The sequence below is a fragment of the Oreochromis niloticus genome, linkage group LG16, assembly GCF_001858045.2.
Source record: "Oreochromis niloticus isolate F11D_XX linkage group LG16, O_niloticus_UMD_NMBU, whole genome shotgun sequence".
Lineage (NCBI taxonomy): Eukaryota > Metazoa > Chordata > Actinopteri > Cichliformes > Cichlidae > Oreochromis > Oreochromis niloticus.
Window position 1 is genome coordinate 7,060,869 of NC_031987.2, and position 18,789 is coordinate 7,079,657.

The 18,789-nt window shown below is 41.0% G+C and overlaps 1 protein-coding gene across 5 annotated transcripts in view; it reads right to left on the reverse strand.

Moving 5' to 3' along the window:
• Window positions 1-18,789, reverse strand: part of LOC100711430 (glutaminase kidney isoform, mitochondrial) — a 35,926-nt gene that overhangs the window by 12,841 nt on the left and 4,296 nt on the right. For 2 of the 5 annotated variants that reach the window (XM_005463351.4, XM_005463352.4), the window contains exons 2-15: window positions 16,920-17,016; window positions 16,534-16,655; window positions 14,274-14,403; window positions 13,124-13,153; window positions 12,917-12,996; window positions 11,096-11,259; window positions 9,411-9,469; window positions 4,881-4,913; window positions 3,748-3,806; window positions 3,103-3,169; window positions 2,018-2,068; window positions 1,498-1,674; window positions 481-612; window positions 17-109 (exon numbers count right to left, since the gene is read on the reverse strand). In XM_005463351.4, the coding sequence (XP_005463408.1) occupies window positions 17-109; window positions 481-612; window positions 1,498-1,674; window positions 2,018-2,068; window positions 3,103-3,169; window positions 3,748-3,806; window positions 4,881-4,913; window positions 9,411-9,469; window positions 11,096-11,259; window positions 12,917-12,996; window positions 13,124-13,153; window positions 14,274-14,403; window positions 16,534-16,655; window positions 16,920-17,016 (1,294 nt within the window). Of the gene's footprint in view, window positions 1-16; window positions 110-480; window positions 613-1,497; window positions 1,675-2,017; window positions 2,069-3,102; window positions 3,170-3,747; window positions 3,807-4,880; window positions 4,914-5,685; window positions 8,524-9,410; window positions 9,470-11,095; window positions 11,260-12,916; window positions 12,997-13,123; window positions 13,154-14,273; window positions 14,404-16,533; window positions 16,656-16,919; window positions 17,017-18,789 lie in introns of those variants that run through there. The other 3 variants (XM_003458359.5, XM_005463353.4, XM_025904117.1) reach the window with 2 other exon arrangements.

Sequence of the window (18,789 nt, forward strand, 5' to 3'; positions counted from 1 at the left end):
CGGCGTTTGTCCTTACCCGCTGGTCGCCTCCTTCTCTGCGAGGGTCGTGCTTCTTGGCGCAGTGCCTCAGATTGTCATAGTTGTGGAAGTTGAAAAGCTCCACCAGGTCCTGAAATGCAAAGACAGAAAGACTAAAACTAACACAGGAACTGAGAAAAGCTAAACTGGTGTCTTGCCACCCAGTGAGAGCTGGGATGGGCTCCAGCCCTGCCACAACCCTGAACTGAGTAAGCAGCAGAAAATGATGGATGAATGAGAAGAAAACAAAAATTAAACAAAATTAAATTTGATTTAAAATGGCCGGGGTGCTTGTTTGGATATGAACCACACTAATGGGAAAGAGCATGCCTGCAATGAAAGGCCACTTTCAGCTCCTAAATCAATTCTGCTCCTTCTGCTGCTGTAAAATATTTAAGTTAATAAACAAGGAGGTGCAATATTGTCTCAACCCGGAGTGTTTATTCTCCGGACACAACGTACTGTGCAGAACTGGATCCCTCTGACCGAGTTGCCCAGCTTGTCGAGCGGAGGCGACCAGCACATGATGCCCATCACGTTGGGCACAACCAGCAGGATCCCTCCTGATACTCCAGACTTGGCAGGCAGGCCGACCTGCAGCAGGGAAACAAAGCAGTTACAGAAAGCCTGGCTGTGTGTGCAGAAGCACCACAACGGTGACAAAGTACATCAACACAGCGATGGTAAATCTCACATTACACTGAATATTCTCAGAAAAATCTAAGAGTTATTTAGATTTTTTGTCTCCAATATAAAGCAACAGTGCCTTCGTTTTTCTGTTCAGTTTCAGAGTCCAGAAATCCATCTCCCACCGACTCAGGATCAAAGTCGTTGTGCTGCATTTATTGATCATTTCCTCTGAGATAATCTAGCTGTGGTTTATCGTGAGAATTCACATGTTTAAAACATTCTAAAACAGATAATCTAACACCATCACAACTTTAAAATCTGATATCCAATCACAATGAGCTCCTCGGCTGAGGGTTTTTAATACAATAAACACTGTATTAACAGTATTAATACCATTGTAAAGTAACAAAAGACATCTCATTATGTTTAACAGTTTTAACTGGGATGGATTTTGAATGCCATGCTTATGCAGAGCTGGATTATCACCAGAGGAAGCTCCACGTTACATTTTGAATTGTTAGCTCCACAATGTGCTAAACGCCGTAAGAAAACGAGTGTGAAAAAAACCTCAACTGAGCTTCATTAATTTGTTTTTTTTAGTTTAACATCATCAGCTATAAATTATTTATTTATTTTGGATCCACATCTTGAGTATGTCTCCAGAACACTTATGTCCATGTGAAGGACTTATGTTGAAGGACTCTGTGAACTGTTTTTAGACACTGCTGTTTAAATAAATTGCATATTCCTGCAGTTTTAACAATCACCGTCCAAGTCTAATTAAAAATTCTGAAAATACAAACAGTTAATAAATCAAAACAACGGTAACCTGTGTTGTGTTTCACTCACATGGAAAGCAAACTGTCCTGAGAAGTCGTACATGCCACAGGAGTGCATCAGACTCAGCGTATTCCTCACTGCCTCTGGGCTCAGCACGCGCTCACCCGTGATTGGGCAGATACCCCCATTGGCCAGGGTGGCCGCCATGACACTGGCGCTCTCACATGTCACCTCAATGGAGCAGAGCTGGAGAAGCAGAGACGATAACTCTGTTACTGCACCTCGATTTACAGAGCAAGGTGACAGAAAAGTGAAAGTAAAAGGTGGAAATGATGGAAATAAATCCATCTGATTGGCTTGGGAGATACTGGAACAGCATATAAAGGTAAAACCACCTGTGTGTGGTCAGGAAGCTATTTGTATCACACAGAAAGAAGCTGCCAGGTGGCAACAACTGGTCAGGAAGCTTTACACCCAAGGATAAAAATCAATAGCAGGAAGCAGCTCAGCAATGAAGCAGGAAAACAATCTAATGATATTCTCTCATTAAAAATGTATAAATACTGGAAGAAGCAAAAGTTACACTCACTTGAAAGTACAAGTCCAGTACAGAGGTCATGTCTGTCCCCTCTGGGAAACACTGCAGAGAGGAGAAAAAACATTTAATAATCATGCTGCAGAGACTTGAAAGCATCAGGTACAAGAGCCAAAGGGCTGAAATCCTTTAAATATGTGCTTCACAGTCTCCTCTTCCTCTAATATCATCCATCATCTGTCCATCATCTTTGATCAAGTTCTGGTTTATGTTTGTTGAACTGAGCAGTCACAGCTTACGAGTGTCATCAGCCCCATTAAAGACTCATTTTACACCAGACCACCTGATCAAAGGTTTACAGTTTCAAAGAATAACTGTTGTTTCCTTCACAGGAAAAAACCCAAAACTCTTTTCATCTTGTTCTTTCCTCAGAAACACATGGACTTGGACACACTGTGACTGACTGACGTCTATCTTGCTGTCTTGCATCTGTAGATGAGTTTATTTCTGGGAAACCTTCAGTTAGAGTCAGCGTAGACCAGCCTAGTCTACGATTTCTGTTCAGTGTTTTCACACAAAAACAAATTGAAAGACTCTTTTAAAAGAGGACCTTTTATGCTTTTTCATGCCTACTGTGCCCAAGTCCAGCTGAACTTGCAGCGCTCGCTCTAATCAAACGAGGAGCTCGGACAGAGCACGGCTCACCTTGTTTGATTGTATTTATGTTAATGTTACCGATCTGTGACCCTGGCGTAAAACACACTGCTGTGTCCTAGATAAGAACAACACCACTGGGGTTTTTTCTGTTCTAAACTGGAAAAACTGCGGTGTCAGTTTTTCCATCCATGAGTTTAAAAAAGTCTCAGGGGACTCGGCTGACTCCCACCAAAAGGCAAATAAGGAGGGTTACAAACAGCTGAAGCAAAAATATGCAGATTTTTCTCATTTATGCATGAATGCATGTTTAATTTATGGGGCGAGAAGCATTACATGCTGAGCTGCTGGCTGTAAACCTTCAATCTTCAGTGGCGAAATAAGCAGAAACGTGAGGCCTGATTAGTTTAAACTCAAAATTCTCTCCAGGTTTTCAGAGACGAGAATCACAAAGACTAACACAGATGACTCTTCCAAAGGCAAACCTTTTTTTCTTTCAGATAGTAGCCGATGGCGAAGTTCCTGTCTCCTGACTCACGCTCAGACTGGAATCTGTCACACAAAGAAGAGCACTCCCATTACAAATGAAGGTAGTTTGTGTGTGTGTGTGTGTGTTATTTCAATGCCGTGCTGGCATTCACAGACCTCGCCCTTTATGTGTACAACATAACCACAGCTCATGCCATCATGTGATGACACTGCAACACGAGCCGTCATAAATCATGCAAACCTTTAAAACCTCATCAGCACCTGTGGAAGTCCCCAGCACACAACAGATGTGGGTCACTGTGCACCAAAATGATGTTTCTGTAAACAGTTTTCAGCCTTTTTGTATAAAGAAAAGCTTTTTTTTACATTATTAATTATTATTATTGTTCTGAGCAGGTACTATAAGACAGTCTTGCTGATATCTGACTTCTCGTTAACATAAGCCATTTAAAACATGGCCTGTGTGCTTGTTAATTTGATCCCAGTTAATTAAGGTGTTTTTCACAGTTTATGCTTCCTGTAATGAGCCTGTGGAGGTTATTATGGTGGTGGTTAGGTCAGCTAGGTTCGGGGGTTTGCAGGGCAAGGATAAGTAAACTTATTGGGTGATTTTAAGGAGGCGATGTGGAGGGAGGACTTACGTGGCATTGCTGAAACCCACATACTCATTTCCCGCCATCTTTTTCAGAAAGTTCATGACCTGGAGGGAAAGCAGGAGGAGAGTTGAGGTGAAAAATGATCCAGAGGTTCATGTATGGAGGTCAGACACTACAAATGATAAGAGCTGCCAGCTAAACAGCACATATAAAACATCAAGAGTCCCTCTAAACATATTCAACACACACAGAGCTGCAGGTAATTAAACCTCAAGAGAAAACTCGATGTTTGACACCCGTTTGTTTTCCACAGTCCTCCTCACTGTGCTCAATGTTTTCACGAGTACTGAATCTTTCCTGCATGAGAGCATCGACTACACCAATAAAAACATTTAGCAGCCATGAGGAGGAGGGGTACTGGGGGCGCTCGCCAGCCTCTCAAATAATGGCTACAAGAAAAACCAACACAGTGGCAGCGAATGCTCAGGTTGACCCTTCAAAATGGGGAGTCTGAAACAAAGGAGCAATGTCACTTTTATATATATATATCCACTGGTCATTTTATTAGGTACACCTTCAGATCTGCCATAATTGATCATGTCATAGATTCAACAAGAGATTTTTGTCCATGTTGACTTGATGGCATCACATAGTTACTGCAGATTTATAAGCTGTACGTACATGATGTGAATCTCCCATTCTACCACATCCCACAGCTGACCCTATCGTCTGAATGCCCCAGCAGAAATCGAGTCTTATCTCGTCAGACCTGGCAACATTTTTCCAATCTGCTATTGTCCAGTTTTGGTGAGTCTGTGTGAACTGTACCCTTAGTTTCCTGTTCTTAGCTGACAGAAGTTATACCCGGTGTGGTCTTCCACTGCAGTAGCTGAGCTGGTTAAGCTGGTTCAAGGCTCAGAGATGCTCTTCTGCATACTTTGGTTGTAACTGTAAGTGTTATTTGAGTTACTGTTCTATATTGATGTATCAGCTCGAAGCAGACCGGGTGATTAGAGATTTGTGCTATGAAAAGGTGTACCTAATAAAATGTCCAAGAAGATTTATTTCACATTTTAACGTCAGGCTACAACGTTGTTAGATGAACGAATCACACCTTGACAAAGAAAATATAAATTAACTTTGAATACTTGTGACTCAGAGCTCTGACCAATACTCACATAGTCAAATTTCTCTGCGTTGCTTGCACTTTGCTGCGGAGAGAACAAAATAAAGAGCCGTTAGCACCATTCATTTACAGAGAGAAATCTCAGAGGATAAAGCACAGCATCACAAAAGGTTATTTTATAAAATGATAAATGATACTGCTGACCAATTAGATTTACACAATTAGCAGGCATGAACAGATTTGATTACAAATAAAGTGTAAAAATCACACGAGCTTTGCCAAGAGTTCAACAAACTATTAATGCGATCAGTTTGCGGATAGATTACAAAGAGGGAAGTTTGAAGGGAGACTTAGCAGACGTGTTCATTACATCTCACTGATTCCAATCCAAACTGTCAAACCTGTTTTTAATATATGTGACAGCCCTGACTATGTGCATGTTTCTACAGTAAGTCTGCAAGATGTGGGTGTATGCAGGTAGGTGTGTATTACAAGTTAACACTGTGCAGGTGTGTGAGTGTGTGTGCGCATGTTTGAGGTGAAGAGGGAGGGAGGGTTGGCCTTCGTCACAGCTTGTAGCTCGCTGATGTCCCGCAGAGAAAACACAGCAAAGGAAAAACAAAACAAAAAAAAAATGGCCACACATGCACATTTAAAGTGCTGTTGCACCAGTTTTAACTTTACTTGTAGAGTTTTAAAACTGTGGCGCTGATGGAGATGTTAAGAGTCTCTACATGAAGTTTCTACAGAGCTGACTGGAGGAGAATAAAAAAAATAGAGAGAGAAGGGAGAGGAAGAGGATCAGGGGAAGTGGGAGAGAATGAGGAGATAGATATGGAAAAGGAAGAAAAAATTACCAACGTCATTTGACCTGCTGCTGCAGTCATTATTTCCCACAGTTCCTAAGTCTGCAAAATACGCAACATACAAAAACAGCAACAACATGTAGCCTTCAAGCAGCATGTAACAACAGTTTGGGGGCATACTGCCACGGCAAGCTCCTCACGGCGGGTTTCCCCACCAAAGGTTAAAGGCTAACTGTGCAACCTCACCAACGGCTTTACAGTTCAAATCAAAATAAAAAGCAACACATTTAAAAAAAAGAGACACTGATGAGCTGATGTGGACACAGACACATGTTCTGAGTTTGAGTTTAACGCCTGAGGACTTCAGACTGCATCATTAATTAGAAAGAAAGCTGTGAGTGAACCTGCCTGACGGCTGAGAGCGTGTAAGGAATTCCTGTATCACATGGTGGTTCAAAAACACAGAACCTGATCAGCTCAGACTTTAGCAAGGTTAATGTTAACTCGAACGTGCCTGCAGAGCCGGAGTCCAGACATGTTCAGTAAAAGTTTTATGATTCAAGAAACAGCGAGTTTGTCCAAGCCGGTGTGGAAGCGTTAAAAACTGCAGTTCCACTAACGTCCACTCGAGGCCGCCTTAAGCAACGAGCCAGTCCCTGCAGACTTCCACGTTAAAATCAACTTTACAGCAGAAATGAACATGTTTGGAGCCTGATGTAAGCATGCTGTCTCCCAGAATTCAACTCAGCCTGTGTTTGTGCTCTTGGAGTCTCTTTAATTCAAATAAAAATGGCGGCTGAGCAGTTAATTGTACTAACAGACCATCTAGGAACGATGGTCCAGTTTAGATGAGTGAAGAGGATTTTATTAGAATGTTATTCAGCAGTTAGCAGCTATCTGTGCACTGCACCCGTACAGTATATGCTCCTGTTCAAGTCTGGTCACCTTTCTTTAACTGTTTTCGTGCATAATGTTCAGCACTTTACTTTTTTTTTAATTTAATCCACCTGTATGTGCAAGCTCTTTAATCTAAACCGTATTTTAATTATAAAATATAATTATTATTGTTATCCATAAATGTTTGAATTTATTCTTTTAAAAAAACAAGAAAATAGTGAAGCAGATTTTTGTTTTTAATTAAGATGCCAAATTACAGTTATTTACTTGCATTCCTGATTAATTTCTGACTTCTCAGAGAAATCCTGTGTGAGAGCTTTGCATGACTGAGTGGAAGCGTTGATGGTGTTAGTAGAGCCGTAACGTCGCATGACTTTGCACATGTGTACATTAAGTATAAACTGTAGTGCGGAAAAAAACATTTTTAGTCCCGATTTGGGTCTAATGGGTGTCTCTGTCCATGTTTTACAGTTTAAACATAACAGAAGTGTCAAAATAAAATGTGTGGAGGCTTTTATTGGCAAACTTTAATTGAGAATCATTGCAGCCTCTTTTCCCCTGGTTTAAGAGTGTTTTGGTTAACCTAAACATGTCCAGACTCCAGCTCAGTGGGAAGCATTTAGTGACTCTGACACATGAATGATAAACTGCCTGGAAAACAAACAGTTTGTTTTGGTCCTGAGAAAAACGATCCGGCTCTTAATGCTAAAAGCTGTGGGTTGATTTTATCGCAGGGTTTCCTGCTCTATCTCCTCCTGCAGCTGAAAACAAAGCTGATAAGAGCGAAGAGTGAAACACAACAATAACACCGGGGTCATTAAACTGAAACACAGAGCAGTCGATTCTCTGCAGATTTATTTTATATCATTCAAACATTTAAGATCACATGCAGGCGATTGTCTATCTGATGACTGATTTTTGTGACTTTTAGTCCCGCATCTGCTTTCTCGAATGTTTCGGTTTTCATTTTAGCTTCTTTTCATTCATTTTTACTGCGAAGCTCTTGTTTTGTTATGAAACGAGCTATCCCCTTTTTCTACCTTTTCTCTAAAAGCACAAACTCATGTACTTAAATTCAAATAAAGCCGAGTTAGAACAAACGTTTGGTCATCCGTCTACAGGAAGTAAAGGTCAGATTATTAATGGTTTAGAGGGATTAACATTTCCTGCAGTTGCCTTTGTCTCTGGGTTGCAGTACAATTAATCAAATTCTAATTAAAATTACGATTTTACGATACAGTGCAAAGTTTATTGTTTTAAAAGTTAAAAAATTCAGCAGTTTTTCCATCGGCTCTTCTTTGCTTTCTGCACCTTTACCATGCAGGTCTCCCAAATACTCACCTAAACTCCCTAATGTGATGACCGTGTGTCCCTTCACCTTGTCCGCCTTTTTTTCCCCTGCATTTATTTGTTTTCATTTGACTTAAATTTAAAATTCATACTCCTGTGAAAAGCCTTTTTTTTTTTCAAATTTCAGTAAATAAATAAACATGCTTACTATTTTTGCTGTAAACATGGAGTCCTGCCTTATTTCAGTTTAGAGAGAAGACAGCATTTTTGTAAATGAGCCTGCTGGTGTCTCTGTTTAAACTAATTTTGTCCTCTGCTTTGATTTAAATTAGGAGTGTTAAGAGTCTGCACTCCCCTTTGCTCAGCTGCTGTTTTTCCATCACGACGCAAAAGCTGCGTGATAAATGTCTAATGTGAAGGTAACAGATCACGAGGCAAAGTGCAGTCACTTTAAAAACGGTTTATCTGCAGGGTGAAAATGAACAAGAAGCACAAATAGAAAAAAAAGATCAAATGAACAATGTTACAATAACATGTGGACACTGAAAACACACAGACCTGAGCTACCTTTAAATACAAAAAGATCCAAATCACTCTGAAGACCTTCCCTCTCTGGACTGCTTCCACTCAAGTCCAATAAAAACTAAAAGTAACACCTTGAAGCTTTGGCACTAGATCAATGCAGCTGGGATGAATCACTTCATTAGTCATACAGGATAAAGTCTAAGTGCTGGGGACAGAAAAAAAAAGGTCACCTCCAGAAAAAGCTGCAGCAATCGATCGTTAAAGTCAGTCATGACACAATATAGGATGGTCAAACATCCTATATTGCGGATGTTTGACCATCCTATATTACCCTAACCCCCTAACCCTAACCCTGTGAGCATGTGTGTGAGCGCTAATTAAGCAAAGAGAGCTTGTTGTGGATAAAGAAATTAAATTTAACCTCCGAATGACGATTAACGGCTTTAAAGTGTTTGTAAATGTAACGCTGCCGGAGGAAAAGCCCACGACAAAGCTGGCATTTAAGCCACGTTTAATCTCTCCTTTGTTTGGGCGGTCAGACTGTGAGCTGCAGCTGGTTTGATCGCTCACCAGAAAACTTACTGAATCTACGTTAAGGCTGAGCCACCATGGGATAAATAAAATCTCAAGGTGTGCACTTTAACCTGTGCAGGTTATTTTTACCCTGTGTGGTCGAAGCGTATGAGCTGGAGCAGCTAAGTGTCCTCCAGGAGGGATTAACGAGAGTTTTAATCACCACAACAGGACACACGGCTAAGGGCAGTAACCTACAAATACCTCGAACTGATTCAGTCGTAAACACGAGAACACAGTGGAAAGAAAATCATCATGAGTTTCACAAGAATCAGTTAAATAAGTCAGGAAATGTCAGGTAAATCATTAAAAGCAGGTTAATTAACCCCCAGGCCCACAGCCTTACATTACCCCTCATTTTACCTCACTGATAAAGCAGCTCAGCGACACCCACATTACAAGGAATTTTCTGAGGTTTGAGAGGAAGTGACACACAGACTGGATGTAAACAAACACACACACAGAGGACGACGAAGTGTGACTGCTTTTACCTTTATGAGTGAAGTACAAACAATAGCGCCAGCATTCACCATCGGGTTGTGCGGCTTATCTGCAAAACAACGAGAGCTCCGTTAGCGTGCTACGAAGGATCAAAGTGCAAACATTTGGCCTGAGAGCTGTGCATATACACAGATCAGAATACGAGGGTCAAGTGCATACACAGTAAACACTGACTCAAGATAATACAGAGAAACACAGCGGAGGCTGTAGCAGCTGAAACAGTCACATCTGATTTGAAATAAATAAATACATGTATAAAACCGAACAAGTCTCAATGTAGCTTGCAAAAAAAAGATGTATGTAGTCTAAGGAGCTGAGAAAGAAATCAACTGGACTTCTGTAAGTTTTGTGTATATATGTATATATAAGTAAAGCTGCTGTTAAGTGTTTATAAGCAAGAATTTGTTGTTCATACAGTGGGCTAACAAAGATTTTAAAAAAAACAAACACTCCAGGCCTGCTAAAAACCACCCATAGGGCAGATTTTTGCTGTAAAGTGTAAAGAAAACTGCGGCCTACTGTGTTTAAAGTGTAAGTTTCAACCTGAACGTTTGATGGCAACTGGCCGCTTGTTGATGTTTAAGTAGCTGTAAATGCAGGAATGTGCTGGCGGGCTGACAAAGTGTGTTGCAACTTGCTGCTGTATCTGTGGTATGCTGCTAACTGTCAGGACTCTGTGTACGTCACACAGCCCAGTGAAAACCATCTGTATGTATGGACAAGTTTAAAACGTATTGTTGTTACAACTGTACAGGAGTGCAGTGTTTACAGTGTTGTGTGTGTGTGTGTGTGTGTGTGTGTGTGTGTGTGTGTGTGTGTGTGTTCATCACGTGGCACATAGTGAAAAATAAATCCAGCACTTTCCTCCCTCAGATCTCTGAAAGAGTTTGAGCGCTTACATCACCTGCATTTCCTCATGGTCATGTGATCTGCTTACACAACATTACCCCCCTGCAGGGCTGCCCTGGCAGAAGGCGGGTGAACACAGGAAGTGACCATGACATGTCTGCAGTGTGAGCCTCAACCTGGGGATTCTGGCATTTCCTCTCAAAATGCCCATTTTTGAACAACCCAACCACGTGTACTCCCACAATGCATCTGACTCACTCACAGCTCTCGCACTCACTCTGCCTGGTGCTACAGCTATCTGAGCAGCGACGGTGAGCAATGATCTGGGTAGGCCGTGACAGCCTCCCCCACCAAGCATCGCAGTGAGAGTTCAGTAGAACAAAGCAAGCGCATGTCATGATGCAAGCAGCCCTTAGTCTTTAATAACCATGTGACTGAGGTTTAATAAACTGAACTGTTTTTCTACACACCCACACACAAAAGCAACACACGTCCTCTTTTGTTGACTTTTTTGGGCATTTTTTAACATGTAAAAAAACAGCTAACACAGACTTGTTAACAAACTTGATCTACATATAAATGAACCTGTTCAGGGGGTCAACATAGGCCTGCATGTTTTTAACCCTACAAAAAGGGAGTGTGCCAAGATATGTGGCCAGGCGAGGGGTCTGCATCGCTGGATTTCTGACTTATTGTGATTCAAAAACATCTGACGCTCGCATCATATGTGCCACTTAAGTCTACCACCAACTTCCTGTACCCAGCAGTAGCTCTTCATCGCTTTACTTGAGGACAAGGTTTAATAAAAAAGTCCAAGCCAACTCACCATCTTCATTCAGGAAGAGCTTGTTGAAGCGGAGGCCGCTGGGCTCCTTCCCGATGAAACTGTGCACATACTCCGTGCTGTGGTCGTGCACGGCTACGGCATACTTCAGAGGCTTCACACAAGACTGCAGGCAGAAGGGGACCTTAGTGTCTCCCACCGTATGTCTGCAACAAAAACATAAAGATAGGACGTTATCAGAGCAGGCTGCAGGCTGTCGGTTCAATGATTAGAGACAAGAAGAAGTCAGAACAAACACGTGAAAACAGTGAGTGTTTCACAATTTGTAGGAAAGTCACCATAAACTGAAGTAACACTGTGTAAAAACAAAACCGTTATCTTTACAACTGTCTTCCGTCCCACAAACAAACTTTTATGAAAGTTTACAACCACTAATCAGCGAACAGGCCGATCGGAATGTCTCTTGACATAGTTACTGAGAAATGGTTATTTCTTTGCACAGGTTTTGTCTTTTCTGGGAAATACAAGTTGGATAAAATCAACAGCTTTAACCAGCTTGAACCAGGACCGCCATACAATAATTAAACAAAAAAAAAAACTGGTTAATGTAATGTTTCTCTGAAATATAAACACTGACCTTCACAAAGATTACTGCACCAAAACAGGTAATATAATGTAATATAACACCTTAATTTTTTTTTCTGCGGTTGTAATGATTTATTTCTGCTGTCAATGACCTGCTGCAGGGAGCTGTGCCAATTGAAGATTAATTGTCCAACAGAGTCAACCTCTGGGTGACCGTGTTTGAGCATAAAGGTGATTGCACAGGTCGCCCGGTGGGAGGCAACTTGTCTCCTAGCAACCATTCTCTCACAGATTGGTAAAGACTTGCAGATAACTGCTGTTGACTTTATAAACGCAGATTACCAACAAGTTGCAATTCGTCTGAATCAGTCTGTGCCGATGAGCTCAACTCGTCTGCATCTCTTTGGAGATGAGCATATATACAAGCAACTGAACTCGACTCAGCTGCTTGTTTTCTGGTTACATTCCTATGTAAGAGCATTCGGTGTCATTCTGCAGTTAAATCGCTGTCAGTTTCAGATCTCTGATGTTCTGGCTGGAATCTAAATGTTAATAAATAATGTGAATTTCTGATTTCTGATTATGCAGACAGCAACAGATTTGCAATTTTCATTGATTTAAAGTTAATTTTATTACAAACAGTTTGCATGAAACTCCAACTTGACTTTGTTTAACTGCAACCTGATAACAGTCTGACTCCATCTTACTGGTGTTTTAATCACCATCACAGGCCTAGTCCCCGTCTGCAAAGCAACTACGTCAAAGGTAACACCATCACTATTCTTTGGGTTGTGCCACCAACTCTAACAACTAATTCTCTACCAGTATGACTCCAGTAAGAAGTAAGGATGTTAGGATTTCTGGTATTTGCATCCTTGACCTCATTCATTCAGTCACTTTGTACAGCTCGTGACCACAATTGAGGGCAGGACTGCAGATCAAAAGGTAAATCCAATCAAAAAACAGCAGTTACAATTTACCGATCTGCTGTGGAAACTTCTTTCTCTTCTTCTTTCTTTAGGTCTTAAAAATCTTAAGATAAGATGAAGGTGAAAGAGTAAAACACAGCACTATCTCAGGATCATTAACCAGGTTTACTGAGGTTTTAATAAAAAAAATGCATAAAAACTGTCCTGTTAGTGTTCCTCACTTCACTCCTGGAACATTATTGTGTTATTATTTAACCAGGATATAGCTGAACATGGCGATTTCACACAGCAACAGTATGCGAGAACCATTAAGCGAACATTAAATATTAATGCGCTCCCAGCGTCTCACCTCTGCCCGTCCACCGTGCACAGAGAGACCGCCCACAGGTCGGGGCTGAACCTGGCCAGCTGAGGAATGTAGTCTGCAACCTGAAAGAGAGGGCAGGCAGGTGAGAGAGGAGGCAGGTCACCTTACACTGCTGACGTCTGCTGAAGCTCAGGCTTCAGCACACAGCACACACACAGCTGGTAATACACAATAACAACACTTCCATACCTCAGAAGGAAGAATCCACCCTCCGTCATTCTAAATAAGTAAAATTAGGACAACATGTTAGTTTATCTTCAGCTACCATCATGACAGTGGCTCACTTCCTGCGCTCTTATTATTCAGGCTAACAAGGCCTTTTTTAAAAACAGTTTCATATTAGACATGGCAAACACATGTAGTTTCTGTGAGTAAAAAGCTCTAAAGAGTTAGTTTTAGATAGTGCTTTCTACTCTTGGCTTAAATGTTTCAGGTTAGCACAAAGGCCAATATAAGATATATAAGGATCGTTTTAAACTGATAATCATGTAGAGCTACTCTAGAAGAGTCCAGGAATAAAAACATGAGCTGGAAACATCAGATCTGATTCTTATCAAATAAAAAGAAAGTCTTCATCCTCTCTAGCAGAGGACCAGTTCGGCTTGGAAGCTGCCATTTTTCTACAGAGAAGACTTTAAAAAACAGGAAAACACAGCCAGGGAAGCAGCGACTGTGAAATTCTGAATTGATACTGATGTTTAAATTTAGGATGATATTTAATGTAAGTCTTTAATTTGTTAGTGATTATTCCCTCTTTGTTCAAAGGAACAAGGAACGAGTCATTTATCTGATGTGACACCTTATAAATACAGACCACTGAAAGCCGCCTTATCTATCACTATAAGCAGGGCTGAGTCTGTATTTCTGATAGATGGATGTTTACAAACTGAATAAACACAGCCACTAATTCCGCCTCTGCTTTTTTTAAATTGTTTTTTTTTTTAGTTTGACAGGTCAAACATCCTCCCTCCTACAACTCTTCCTGCTGGAGTAAACAGCCCTCCCTTAGATTGATAGTTTTCCATTTAATTTAGGAATATTAGCCGATAATTCGACTTTGCTGACTTTGTTTTGAATGCCTGAACGTTTTCACAGCAAGCGCCAAACAGATGACTCAAACAGAAATGTGCTGCCAGTGAAAATCCTGCACTCTTCTGCGAAAGTGACAGCTAGCTCAGAGCGGCCTCAAAGATCCCTTTAACTCGCCCGAGGGTGGATTTTTCCCTCTGAGGCTCGACTGATCCAAACTTTCGACTGCAACTGAGAAGAGACTGATGGTAATGGTAAATTATAACCATGATGCAGAGAGAAAGAAAAAGCCATGGATCTAAGGACACACCTGCCCTCCAGTGAGATTTTTGGCATTCTCATACAGCTCATCAATATGGGAGGTGAAGGACTGGAAGTCTGGGATGACGAACTTCTTGCGGAAGGCCTGAGTAAGCAGGACAATGTTGCTCTGGACACACCTGATGAATAAATCACAGAAAGCATGCTAAAACATCGGGACTGCATGCAACTGGAGGTAAAGTTTGCAACCCTGAAGTCTGACAAACTTTTGTGACGTGTTTGATGAAGAAGCTTCATCACAACAGTTTGATCAGCAGCTCATTTTGTCCTGCAAGGAGCCTGATCCAACATGAGCGCACACACTGATGAATGAGAGATTTCACACACTGTAAAACCATGAAGGAGGTAACCAACTTAAGCAGCAGCACCAGCTGGGATGGATCAGTTTAACTGACAACTATGTTTGAATCAAACCCCCAAATCTTACAAACTAGGGCTGTTCCATACATCGCACGTTTTGTGTGTTAGTCACGTGACTTCAGGAGATGAGTTTGAGGTGAGGAGGAAGAGGACAACATTTTATTAAGATGCTGGTGGTGTTATCCGTTTCCTTTGTGCTTTTGTTTCTTTGGTGAATGGGACCCCTTCCCCAACAACACATAGTTAAGATGCTTCATATCTTGAGACTGAAAGTGCAGGCAGGAATTAAAGAGCTATACGAGAACATGAACGCCTCCTCCTCCACCTCCTCCACCTTTGACGCCAGTTTCTAGCCACATATGTAAAACGCGATTCCTCAGAAGGGCGATGTACTTCCCAGCCACTGAATTTAAATATAGTGGAGGAACATGGTGGCTTCCACAACCCCACTCCTATATTTTTAATGGATTAAATATAAGTTTATTAAACACATCAATTTGTTGGAAGACATAATTTGCACATTAATACACATCTGTATACATTTATACTATGAGTACTGAAAAAATACTAACTCTGTACCTTTAAAAAGCTCAACCCAAAATAAACTGTCCCTGATAGAAAATATTTTCCCTTTCACTATGTGACAATGTTGTGTAGCGCCTGACGAGTTACAGGGTTAAGTTATTTCAGTTATTGTTAAGCAGTTATTTTATACTTTTACTTAAAATTTCCAGGGAAAACACTGCCTGTGCTACTTTTGTGCTCACATTTTACTTGTGCTGTGTCACTACTACTGCTGCTCTTGGTGCCTTCTGTCAATAGAGTCACACTTTGAATTAGGTAATATGTCATCAGTGACAGTAGCTCACTCGAGAATGAGAATGAAAAACTCCCTTGTTTTGCTAATGCTGCTTGCCAGCATGAAGAAAATGTTCAGTAATTTCTGGCTGACAATTAGAAAGACCAAAGAAAACAGTCACAATTTCACATTCTGTTCACTTTGGGTTACAAATCAAGCACACCACCTTATTTACAGCAGTGTGCTTTCACCCCTGTTAAGAGATTTTTACATTTACTTACTTTGATAACTTTTATTTTGCTTAAGTATAATTTCTTGTGAGAACATGATGTGCCTGCAACCTACAGATTAAGGAACAGAAGCATGCGTGAGGAAGTTACAAAGTAACACACTCTCAGGCAGAGACAGTTCCAACCTGAAGCTGATATGACAAAAGATACTAGTTCCTCTTGTCTTATGGATAACGGCCACTCATGCGATAACCATATCTAGAGATGTTTTTCTATTACGTATGCTCCACCTAGAGATGCTGTGTAATCTATTCTCTGCTATAAAATAAAGAACGGACTGAGGCTCTGCGCGACTTGCCTGTGTCTTGCCACGCAGTAAGCCTCGCCCATGTACATGCCATAAATTGAGTTTGTGTTTCTTGCTTCTCTAAGGTTTTTTCCTTTGACAACCCCTCCCTGAAAGCCTGAGACAACGTAATTTTCGCTCATGCTACAATGAAAGGAAGGCAAATTATTGCTAAATATGTTAATTTTAAGGAAATCCTTTTTTTTTAAAAAAAAGAAGAAAAATGAATGTTTTAAAGCGAGTAACTGATAGCATCAAATAACTGATCGAGCAGCCCTTGTGAATGAAAAGCTAAACTAATTCTGCAAGATCATCTGCCTACTTCACACTTGATGAATATATTTTTGTACTCATATAATAAGGAAATTCAAATACTTGAATTTGCTTATTAATAACACATGACCATCAACAAGTGATGAATGCTTTTTGAGGCTGCTGTCAGTGCAGTTTCCTGGGAAAAATGAAGAAAAAGGTGGAGATAAAAAATAAATAACACCACAACAAGCAGCCTCACTTCTTGAAAAGGTGCCTGTCCAGTGTAACGCCATCTGAAGTCTTCTTTAGAGTGTCCTTCAGTGTTTCCATGCACTCCTTCAGTCGGGGATCTCCGGAACGAAGCCCCGTGGCTTTCAGTGCCTAAAATTAATTAAACAAAGAAGTTATTTTAATGCTTTTGGTGGATATTTTCACATTTTTAACACAGAAGTCAAAACTGTTTGGATGAAATATTCACATGAATACTAGATGTGAAAACTGTCAGTTTAGAGCCAACCAGCAAGTTTCTAGTTTTTATGTTTTTGTTAAGTTATTTCAATTAACTAACGTGTCTCCTAACACCCAGTTGTAGTGCACCATAATAACTCTGAATGTATGTGACCAAGCTGAATCTGAAGGACTTACTGTGAGAAATTTGTGAGCAGGAATCGTCTCTTGACCTTCGGCCACTGTGTAGAAAAGCAAATCCTCCAAACTTGGGAGAATCCCTGCGTTTCTTCTCCTGGGATAGAAAGAAAAGACAGAAAGGAGGCAATGATTAAGTCCCCAAAGCAGTATACTCGCCTAAAAGCACTTTACACATGAGCTCTGATATAAAATAACTACAGCCTCTCAGGGTTGTTGACACACAGCAGAATCGCCCTTTAACACAAACCACACTACACCCTATTCTCACTTTTTAAGCCAATGTAAACACAGAGCTTATCTCTGGCTGTTGATACAGCCATTAACACATTAGTGAGGGATCTAATAGAAATAAGCAGGCCAAGCATTAGTGACAAAAGGTGTGTGTGTTTGTTTATACAGTAAATCTGAAAAAAGGCTTTACTCTTTATAAAACGCCACATTACTGAGTCTATCCTTTTATAGATGTAAATGAAGCAACAATGATGATGATGCAGCGGGAGATGAGATGACAGCTGTACTACACATTATATTACTGTTTGTGTCAGAGACAAAGTTTAAATGGTTTTGGAAGGAAGAGAAGACAAGCTTTACAGGAATATTTGGTACATCACGGTAACACAAAGCAAACATGAGGTATTGCTCATGAGAAAGAATGTGAATTATTTTGTAATTACAAAATAGGTCCATGCAGCCTATTTGATACTTGGGCATTACAACTTCAGTGGTTTTAGAGGAGGACTACAGGTGCTTTCAGACAACAGGACTGATGTCAAAATGGCCACACTGCTTCATTACAACCAGGTTGTGCAGAGGAGCGTCAATGAAAGCCTTCACGTAGATGGCTACAGCTGCAGAAGACCACAGTGTACCCATGTTCTGACCTACAAGCTATGTCATCTTGAGCATAACAGTGTACTCAAATAGCCTCCACAGTCAGAAGATCACAATCCAATAGAGCATATTTGGGATATGATGAAATGGCAGACCCACGTCGTGAATCTGCTTAGCAAAATCCCTGAGAAATGTTTCCAGCAACTTGTTGAATCTGTGCTGTGATATTGTGAAATTATATCTCATAGCAAAAGCGGGGAAATCCAGTTTTAACAAGGTGCATCTAATAAACTGTCTGAGTGTGTCCTTGTGTGCACATGCTGCCATATTCTGGTGCAACGGTTAAGTCCATGCACATTTATACTCTTTCTTTATTCATGGAAATGAGTGAATGAATTAAACAGTGTGTACTGTCTCCACTTAAATAATGTTGCAATAGAAGTATCTATAATTACATAAACCCTCAAACTACGTGACCGCTGCACACCGGTTTGGTGGTTATGTCTGGATCAGACCTAAATTCCAGAAATTCTCCCGTCTTTGGTCCCGTCCAGCCCTCGGAGGCTCTTGGATTAATAAAACCAACACTGTGGCTCGTTCACACGCCGGGATGACACCGCAGCAGAGGAGAAAAGTTAGCTCTGCACAGAAAACCATTCAAACATCTGGATTTTTTTTTAAGACACCAACAAATTCAACCTGGAAATAAATAAATGAGCCACCACAACTTTGCACTGCGCAGACGAGATTTAGCTCTGCCAACAGCCACATCACCATTTAAAATCCCAGGATTCACCCTGCGCTCCTCCCTGCCTTCCTCTCGTCTCCTCCTGTTCCCCACAGAGTAAACACTCCACATTCAGCGGAGGTAACGGCGGCCAAACGTGTGCAAACACACCCAGATCGACTGAAATGCCGTCAGTCGGGCATGCATGATTCAAGAGAGATTTATTGACCCGACATCTGCCTCTGTACGCGCAGCAACGATAAGAACAGCACACAGTCGAAAGGAAACTTGCCTGCAGGTGTGCTTGTG